The following is a 10,576-nucleotide window of genomic DNA, read 5'->3' on the forward strand; positions in this document are numbered from 1 at the left end:
CTCCATATTCGAAAATAAATTTTTTTTATCCTGGAAAGAGATGAAATGAGGCCAAATGTTAGATATTTAATCCTACAAAAAAATATTTGAAAAATACTTAAAAGAAGAGAGAGAAAAAATAGAATATATTTAATATATTAAAGAATATATATATATATATATATATTAAAAGATTAATAGTTTTTCCTTAATTAAATATTTTATTCATAATTATTGATACTAATTTATTTTGTCATTTGACATAAACATATATAGAATACATAAATATCTTATCCTATTTTCATGATCCATGAAATAAAAACGCCATAAAAAAGTTTAAATAAAAGTATCATGTATTAAAAAATATCACTATATACTTTACTTGTTTTATGGTTCTATTTTACTCATTTTTCTCTTTTTTAAATAATATTTACTTAATCAACGGGCTCGTTGCTTAGATAAATATTAATCCACTAAAATGCATGGTAAAATTTAATCCGCTGTAATGCACTTGATATTAAAATTGTTTAAATAATGTTATTAATCTATCGTATCTTCATGGTATTCCAAATTTCTTGAAAATCTCATCTATGTGTAGATCATACTTGGGAAACAATGTAAAAGATAATAATATTTTTACTAGATTTGGAGACGTAATATATGTCATATCTTCAAAATCTTATGCGTAACTCGTCTATAGCTCTTCTGAAATCCGTTTGCGATAGCCTGGCGGAAGATGGTTTTATTTCAAGAGAGAGAGAGAGAGATGAGGACATCCAAAACTAATACATGAGGGCCGAAATGTATTAGAAACTTTTTTTACTTGATTTATCGCAGCTCTCACAAACAAAGAAGATTCTACCGGATGTTCTAGTAAGGCGGCATCAAGGAGGCTTTTGCGGAGTGCATCTCTTAATTCAATCCAGTCCTGCCAAATCTCCAAAATTTTAACGAAAGACGTGTATCGCTTTTGTGAAACAAAACCCGACGTGAAGATGTTTGTCATTCCCATTCCGACCATGTTACAAACAGTTTGCCACGTGTTGGTGAGGTATTCACAATTTGCATCCGTGTCGGGTCCGAGCTTTTTGGTAATGGTTATCAGTCCTGCCATGCCAAGAAAAACCAAAATCTGATCACAGTAGATTGTATTAAATTCCTTTTCTACTGCTTTTGCTAGCTCAGGTGTCACGTGCACCTGGAACACGGGCATGCTTGTTGGTCGTTTTCCTAGTGTCCAACAAATGGCCGTCACTATTATCTCTTCAGGGTCAAAACGATTGTCAGGACAGAGTATAGCGTGCGGAGGCTCGATGTATGCGGCTGTATCTGCTACGAGCAAACGGACCTGGCGATGAATTGGCTCATACCCTATGTCCTGTAGGGTGATGTCTGAAGCTGAAGATATCAACGGAAAATCCAGATCCTCGGACACTTAAAAGAACGTAAAGACACAAAAACTATAGAGACTTCCCTAATTACACTATTATTGATAAGGATTAATCATTTGCTTTCAGGGATCATAATAAACAATGCGTCAATATAATGAATTACATTTTAGCTTCATATGTGTGCATGCGAGTGCAATAGATTATTATACTATCCAGGATCAAATATTAATACTGGTCTCTTTTAGCCCTTTTTAAAGTAATACATCTACTTAATACAAGTATCGCAGATCCATTAAATTAAAATATAAAAAAATTTGCACCATCGATACGGAGTTCAAATGTACATTACATTGACATAATACATAAACATATTCAAATTGTAATAAAGCGTACATAATTGAACATAATTAATATTTCAATAAATAATATTACGTTTATAAAATAATTAATAGCGATTACTAAATTTTTACGTAATAAATAAAATAATAAACAAATTACTCACACATTTCTTGATTGTAAACAAAATTTTAATTACGATTGCACGCGCATTAATCATCGGAATATGACAATTGCACCTTGAACGACTTTCGATGTTAACAACACGCGATTATTTATCATTAGTAAATTGATATATTGATATCTCGCACCGCTTTCGGTTATTTAAATCACTTAAATCGACAATTCGGATGTATTATGCCACATCTTTTCAATTAAAAAAAACAACGGACTCAAGATGCAATGTTAAAGTTGCCGTCTCGATATGCGCACGAGTCGGTAATCAAGCGAATTAATTCTTCGTCTTTTTCTTATAAGGAGAACTTAGAGGCTGCGGAACGCGGATATATGAACTATACATTAAGTTTGTAGAGGGAAATTCCGTGAGTGTATATCTAAAACTAAAATATTATTGACTATTGGCTATTTAAGAGCTACGAACAAAAAAAAGATTTCAGCCTCGTGTGCATACGATTGTTGTAAGACCGGATTCCGCAGCGTCCGGGTTCAGTTCTACACGCATTTGTCTTTTTTTCTTTCAAATTTTTTATAAAATACTAAGTCTTTTCTTATTTTGTGAGGGAAGAAGCAATGTAAATAAATTTTTAAATAGTCAAAATTATTAACTTTTCATACAGTATAAAAATTTGATGGATAAGAATTTATTTTAAATAATAACTAAATTTTTCATATATACGTAATGTAAGGGAAAGTTAGTTGTTAATTGATATACTATATCTATATCAAATTCTTAACGTCATATTGTGTGAAAAGTCAATAATTTTGACTATTTAAAAATTTTTCCTTTTTAGTTAAGAGGATCCTATAGCAAACAGGCTTAGAAAGAGATAGACGGGGGTAAGCCTAATAGCGCGGCAAGAAGAAATAATGGCTGCAACTTGACAAACTTCGATTAGACTCGAGAACATTCGAACGCTCGACAGCACATGGCCATAGTATACTGTGACACGGATATGTATTCGCTTTGGTGTGCGTTGGCAGCATGTGGAGGGGATGCGCTGCCACCATTTCTAGACTTTTCTAGGCTTTGAATCTTAATTACATTTGCACGATATTGTTCCTATATGTTGTCTTTAATGCCAATCTACTTCATTTTGTATATATAAACTGCACTATTTTGTATTAAGCAAATATTGTCATCAGGTGATAGCTGTATGTGCCCAAAATTAAGTAAAATTTTTTTTTTTTTTCCATTTTTGATATAAACTCGTGTGGCACTAGATTTTTGTGCGTACTTTAATTCTGAAAAGCCAATTCAAAGATTTCTTCTAATAAAAAAATGTCGTAATTACCGCCACTATAGGATCCCCTAAAACGAATATATTACTAATAATAAAAATTCGGATGATGTAATACTAATCAAAATTAATGATAGCATTTGGAATCTTACTTGTTGCAATTGTGTTTTGAGAAGTAATACGATGACAATACAGGGCTACCCACTCGCTCGAGTCACTTTGCACGAATGATATCCAGTGCAATCAAACCTCGTGCTCGGGCCCTCGGGCTCGAAATCGCACCATTTTAGTGCAGTGTTGCCAACTCGCTTATAGAATAAATCTCTGAACTCAAAATCGGAATTCAAAAACCTCAGAAATTTCCAATTATTCACCAGAAAATCTAAAAATCTCTATTTTTTTTAAGACAAAACTTTAAAGGGTAAATCGATTAATCGAAAGGATTTTGTTCATTAACATCTCGATAATTTGTTACTTTGATCCAAAATTTGTCAGTGGCTTGCGTTTCTTCCCATTAGTGATGCCTGATTCTTAACCGATTCATCGAGAATCTATTCTTTTTTATAATAAAAAGTCGATTCTTTACCGATTCTTAAAATATCGATTCATCTCGTTGAATCGATTATTTTCAGTTTGGATCGGGGATCAACGTTCTTGTTTTTTACCAGTAAAGCTAATGCTAAATTTCAGCATTGTGCAAAGCAAGTTTTGGGATCAATTTAAAAATATAAACCTTTTTAGTCTATAAAGCTTATTGCTTAGTATAAAATTTATTAATAAACAAAGTCTGGCTCGTGTTTGCAAAGCAGCTGGAAAAAGGATGCGGGACAAAAAAATTTATTACTGATATACACATGTTTCATATCATATACACATAATTATTATCCGATACTGATTTAAAACTTTGATTTAAATCTTCGAACATTGCTTCCTGTTTGAAAATAAAATCCAAAAGATATAAAACGAGGCCAAATGTAGATATCTAATCTTATAAAAAAATATTTAAAAAATATAAAAAAACAAACTAGAGTAATATATTTATTTAAATATTAATCGTTTTTTCTTAATGAAGCGTAAAATGTAAAATGATAGGTACTAATTTATTTTCTCATTTGACAAAAACATATATAGGATACATAAATATCTTATTCCGATTTTTATCGTCCATGAAATAAAAACGCCATGAAAAGGTTTAGATAAAAATATCATGTATTAAAAATATTACTACTTTACTTGTTATGGTTCTATTTTACTTATTTTTTTCTTTTTTAATATTTATCTAAGCAACGGGCTCGTTAATTAAAATGCACAGTAAAATTTTTAATTTACTATAATGCATTTGATACTAAAAAATTGTCCAAATAATGTTATTAATATATCATATCTTCATGGCATTTCAAATTTCCTGAAAATCTTATCTATATGTGAAAGATCATGCTTGGTAAAAAGTGTAAAAGATAATATTCTTACTAGAAATTTGGAGACATAATATCTCTTTCGCGAAAATCATCCTATCATCACTTATTACTTTCCATCGAACTTATGCAAAAATAAATAATCGTTCTGACTGATACATTTTCTGTTATTTTTATTATTCATACTTATGAGATTATTTGATAAATTTCAAGCAACTGATATATCTCGCAATTAGTTGATATTTTATCGTAGAATAAGACGTTAATAAGTTTCTGAATTTATTTAATCTTTCTTTTTTTTGGCCGTTCAATAGTAAGCATCTCGTTTTTATCATCATTTTCTTCTCGACGCTGGCAGAAGAGACGCGGCTCAATATTAAGGAAACGGAGATTGGCGGTAGTTACCTCATCAAGCATCTCGGATTTCAGCGTTTTCTTTACTTCAGCATCTATGATATGTCTGGCGGTACGAGTCTGCAAATCCATTAAAATATGCCTTATGCTATCAGGGATTGTCATTTTGTTGGCAACGTCGGTCGCAACAACCGCATAGAAAAGGTCTGGGTATTTCCTACAAGTGAGGCGATCTGTTCCTTTGAGCCAGTAAATTTTCAAATATGGGAAACGATCTCTATATCTTGTGCGTAACTCGTCCATAGCTCTTCTGAGATCCGCAGCTTGTTGTGCGATATTCGGGAGGAAGATGGCTTTGTTTACATTTATATTTTGTAAAGACACAAAGGCATCCATCTTTAGTATCATCTCCATGCCGAAATATTGAATCTCTATTTTTGCTTTAGCCATCGCAGTGTTTATAAGCATAGAAGATCCTTCCGGAAAGTCCAGGGCGGCAACAAGGAGGCTTTTGCAGAGTGCAGGTCTCACTTCAATCCAAACCTGCCAAATCTTTAATATTCTAATAAAGGTCAGGTATCGTTCCCGCGAAACAACACTCGATATGAAGATGTTTTCTATTTCGGTTGCGTTACAAACATCTTGCCATCTAGTGATGAGGTATTCACCATTTGCATCCATGTCGGATCCGAGCTTTTTGTCGATAGTTATCAGTCCTGCCATGCCAAGAAAGGCTAGGATCTGATCAGAGTGGATCGTCTTAGCTATGTCCATTGCTGCGTGTAGCACAGATGTCTGGTCCACCTCGTACACGATCATGTTTGTTGGTCGTTTTCCTAGTGTCCAATAAATGGCCGTCAATATTATATCTTCACGGTTAAAATTATTGCCAGGACACAGTATAGCGTGCGGAGGTTCGATGTATGCGGCTATATGTTCTATAGGCAAGCGGAACTGGCGATGAATTGGCTCATACTTTATGTCCTCTATGCTGATGTTGGAAGATTCCAGATGATCGGACACTTCAAAGAATGTAAAGACACGAAAAGTATAGAGACCTCCCTAATTAAACTATTATTGATAAGGATTAATCATTTGCTTTCGGGGATCGTAATAAACAATGCGTCAATATAATGAATTTCATTTTAGCTTCATATGAGAATGCGAGTGCACAATAAGCTATTACGCTTAATCTAGGATTAAATATATATTAATACTGGTATCCTTTAGCTCACATTTTAAAGTAATACATCTATTTATTACTTTCACAGATCCATTACTCTTTAAATTAAAATTAAAAAATTTGACTCATATACAAAGTTCAAATATGAATTACATTGACATAATACATAAACATATTCAAATTGTAATACGCGTGCATAATTAAACACAATGAATATTTCAATAAATAATATTGCGTGTATAAAATAATTATTAGCGATTATTTAATTCGTACGTGATAATAAAATAATAAATAAATTACTTATTTCTTGATTGTCCCTGCGATTGCGTCGTCCGATTCTTCTAATATTTCCTCCTTCTCCTTTTCCCAGGCTGCTTTGTTGTAGCAAACGGTATTTGCAAAATAAATTTTTCTTTTAATTAAAATTGCAAGCGCATTAATCATTGAAATATAAAACAATCGCACTTTGAACGGTACTTTCAATTAACAGCACGCGATTATTTATTATTAGTGAATTGATATATTGATATCTCGCACCGCTTTCGGTCATTTAAGCCACTTAAATCGACAATTCGGATGTATTATTCCCAGTGAACTATACATATACTAAATAAACAGAGATAGAGTCGCAAAGCAACCATTCTGTCTTTTTCTTCTCGTGGCCTGGGCGCTAGCATGGGAGTTCACATTCCAGTATAGTTCACTGATTACTTATTTCCCATATTTTTAAATTCGAAAACAGCGGACAGTAAAATAAATTGAGTAAAATATATGCTTCAAGATCTAATGTTATGGCCCGTCTACAATAGCCGCAAGAGTAAGCAGTAAATTATTAACTAATGGGATTTTTACAATTCAGAATGATGTGTCGACTGTGCCGACTGTGGTTGGTCAATATAGCTTACTGTTTATGTCTTACTGCATACCGCATACTCCTGCTGCCATGGTAGACGACGCGACGCACGCTTTAAAGTCGTGTCGTAACCTCGATGTGCTCGCGATGAGGTTATCTCCATAATCGTGGAAATTAGTTAATCGCGCAGGTTAATAATAGCATTTGAAATCGTACGATACTTGTCGCGATTGCGTTTCGAGAAATAATACTCACAAAGCTACCTGTCCTGCTTGAGTCACAGCCTCAGTGAGCGAGCGATAACTGTCAGGGCGTCGACGTCGACCGAGTGCGCGCAACAGTACGCGGAAAAAACAAATATGCAACGGCCGCGCACGTGTGTGTGATGTAAGTAGCACCGATTTCTTGATTCACTACAAAACATACAGTTCAACATACAGTAAAATAAATGTGGAACAATCCTAAAAATTGATTGCGATAACTCGGCTATCTGCGTACATTGAAATAAAATTTGCTTTAATCGTGAAAGTATCTATGTACATTAATTTATTATTATTATTACTGTAAAAGAAAAATACACTCTCGCAGGAATAATTGTAATATACTTATTTTAGTCAAGGGACATAATACCTTTTCTGGCAATCCTCTGTCATCGACTGACTGTGGTCTGTGACTCGCACTTCGCACTGACCTCGCACTCGGCTCGGGCAGACTTCTTCTTAAATTTTTATTAGCTCGTGCCTCTTGTCAGAGTGTCAGAGAGCAATACGGCCATCGGCTAGTGAATCTAGTGATCGGCTCGGGCCTCGGGCAAACGCTTCGCTCACTCAAAAACATAAACATAACACGATCGAACAAAAGACCGGCGTACCTTCTCTTCACTCTTGCAACCGCCGCGCCGCTCGCGATATACATGTTTATCGGCCCCCCCCCCCCCACACACACACATACCACACACGTACATACACGCATGTATTCAGCTTCTACATTACTTTCTGCAAAATTTTTACGTTTCGAAAGGAATCAAATTATACAATTTTAATAAATGAAGAATTTTTTCCTTGTGATTTTAATAAATCAAGAAAATGGAATTGAACCGCCGCGAAAAATGAAAGGACTCATTATGTTCCTGTGATTTATTAAAATTATGCAATTTTACTCCTCTCCAGATATAAAAATGATAACAATTATAACAAATATATAATTTTCACTTTCCAATTACAAGAGAAAGACGAATCTTAAAATTTTAAGTTAGAATTAATCTATCATAATTTAAACGCCGAGTAATTTTACTTATTATATCAAGAGAGATATCTCCTCGCGATTAAATTTTTCATGAAAAATCTTGATAAAGAAACATTTATTTCAAATTCACCGAAGTATCCGCCATTAAAGTATTTTTTGGTAGCTTACCTAATAGGAGTTTTCAATGCCGTCTAACGTACTTATCTCGTGTTATCCTGCTCGCTTTTTCCATTCGCGATGGTTTTAGGAGACTTGGACAGCTTGTTGCCGAGGCTTTCGGTAGGCGGAAACGGCGGACGGGTGAGCGGAAACTGATATACAACTAACGAATGAAGCGCCGTCTTTCATCGTCGAAAAAAAAAAAGAGCGCATTCTTTCCGGCAGTGCAAATTAGTTGCGAACCTCAGCCGAAGTGCAATTATCTCGGGCGAAGTGCATGAATTCATCTCTCCTCCATGCTCGATGAATGCGCGCGCGCGCCGGCTACCTACTCCGGAAAGATAAATATTCAGATATGCATAACAGGAAGACGGCAAGGCAAGTGCGCGCCGCGGACGCGATTTGTCCGACCCGCCTAATTATTTCTTTCGTCTGGGACTCAGCGCCCGTCGCCCGTTAGAAGAACATTAATTTTCACCAAGTATCACGGTCCGTCCTCCGGTGCCTAAATGCGCCGGGGTCGCGTTTGCGGGGATGTAATTATACGAGCGTGCGTTTCAAGAGACAGAACAGTAACGTCCGTTTCTTCTTCAAAGATCGAGTCTATAACGCACACCGGACAAAAAATTTAAAATACGCGAGAGTTCTTTATTAAATATTCTCCTTGTGTGCGTTACATCTCCGTTAAAAGGGAAAATTTCCACTTTCGTGCATCCTTTGCGATGTGTGCGCAGGACTCAAACAAAAATTTCCTCGGTTTGACCGAGCCCTTTTGTCGAAATTTATGCTGAATTATTCATCGGGTTCGACAATCTCACCTACACCCATCTACATCTATATCCTGTGTCTGTCTGTAGTAATCACGACACTCGCTTTCTCCGCTTTCGAGCGCACGCTAAACGGCGATGCAAAATTCATTTAGCTCGCATATTCGGCTAATTATACTTTGTTCCGTTCTCTGCCGCCGCCACGAGATGGGCCGGATATGTGTGCCTTTGCCGTGTCATATGCGCGTTACGCGGATGTATTAATAACTCTCCATTGTTCCGTCGCCGCGGCGTGAAATCGCTGACGAATTCCATTGAATTTCAATTCCCGATTAATTACACAGTTAATTACACAGTCCCATGTCGCTCGCGGAACATTTCCGACGAGTCCTCCGAGTTCACTCTCGTTGCGAGACGGCACGACGCATTCTCTCATTCGATCCGCGACGCACAAAGAGACTGTAAAATGCAAAAATTATTTGACAAAGCTGAAAATTTCGCACTTTATTTTTATTACCAACAAAGCCTGAAATCCTTTTAAGGATTTAACGCATTGTAGCATTTTTTCTCATTTTAAAATGTTTCACAGCTTTTTAGGAATGTCATTATGAAAGATTATTTCATTTAAAAAAGTACATCTAGAATAAATTCTCCTCAAAAGTTTTTACATTTGTGGCGTAATTAACTAACGATTTAATTTTTTTATATCAATAAGTTTTCACTTATTAAGAAGAATCAAATCTTTTTATAAATTAGTTTTACATGACAAGCGATCCGTGTGTTTCATCATAAATTTTTGGATCAAATAACAGCTGGAGCTAAAATAGCGTTAAAAATTATATCGATAAAATTGTGACGAGCTAAATCTCGAGACAATCATTCGATTATCAATGTCAAAGCATCTTCGGCGGTATAGTATGCGCGTTATGGATGGGAATATACATGCAAATACGATCACCATTTGAAACGTTCGCATAAAACCAAAAAACGAATCCGATCGTGCGGCGAGAGACAAATGAACGTGGTTAATAGAAACGTACACTGCGGGACGATTATTTAAAAAATGCACGTAACAGCTCGTGAATTCGCACGACGCATATTAATCGACGGTAATCGCGCGGGGTGCCGGGGTGACGCGAATGAGGAAGGCTATAATACTGCTTGATTTGATTTTTCCGCGCATGATGCATCACTTATGCACTTTTATACAGCGTTGCAAGTGACTGTTTACGCGACGTTTTTCAAACAATTAGATTTAGATTAAGCTAATTCCAAGTCCGGCTTCGAACTGAAAAGATAAGAAACTGCGAAATAAAGATATAAAAATTATATGCAATAAAGAAATCGCTTAGACAATGGGTGATAATATTTTCAAAACGGAATCAATTTTCTCTACTTGCAGTCAATTTTTTCGGCAACCTATATATATTTTATTACTGCTTGAGTACGCCAGACTCAAGATTGAGTCTTTTGTCC

The 10,576-nt window shown here is 35.3% G+C and overlaps 2 protein-coding genes across 3 annotated transcripts in view; one reads left to right on the forward strand and one right to left on the reverse strand.

The window, feature by feature from the left end:
* Window positions 1–10,576, forward strand: part of Dpr1 (defective proboscis extension response 1) — a 319,413-nt gene that overhangs the window by 305,319 nt on the left and 3,518 nt on the right. Inside the window, exon 5 of the mRNA XM_077405921.1 lies at window positions 5,787–5,941. Coding sequence (XP_077262047.1) covers window positions 5,787–5,941 — 155 coding nt within the window. The remainder of the gene's footprint in view (window positions 1–5,786; window positions 5,942–10,576) is intronic.
* On the reverse strand, window positions 3,887–7,832 carry LOC143897342 (uncharacterized). 2 transcript variants are annotated; one of them, XM_077405945.1, is made up of 3 exons: window positions 7,621–7,832; window positions 6,377–7,342; window positions 3,887–5,915 (listed from the first exon to the last, which is right to left on the reverse strand). In XM_077405945.1, coding segments are annotated over exons 2-3 (1,098 nt in total). In that variant the 5' UTR covers window positions 6,378–7,342; window positions 7,621–7,832; the 3' UTR covers window positions 3,887–4,818. The 2 variants fall into 2 exon arrangements, with proteins under 2 accessions (XP_077262071.1, XP_077262070.1); XM_077405944.1 differs by having other exon boundaries at window positions 7,560–7,832.

This window comes from Temnothorax americanus, unplaced genomic scaffold (genome assembly GCF_048541705.1).
Source record: "Temnothorax americanus isolate GAGA-0224 unplaced genomic scaffold, ASM4854170v1 Scaffold20, whole genome shotgun sequence".
Lineage (NCBI taxonomy): Eukaryota > Metazoa > Arthropoda > Insecta > Hymenoptera > Formicidae > Temnothorax > Temnothorax americanus.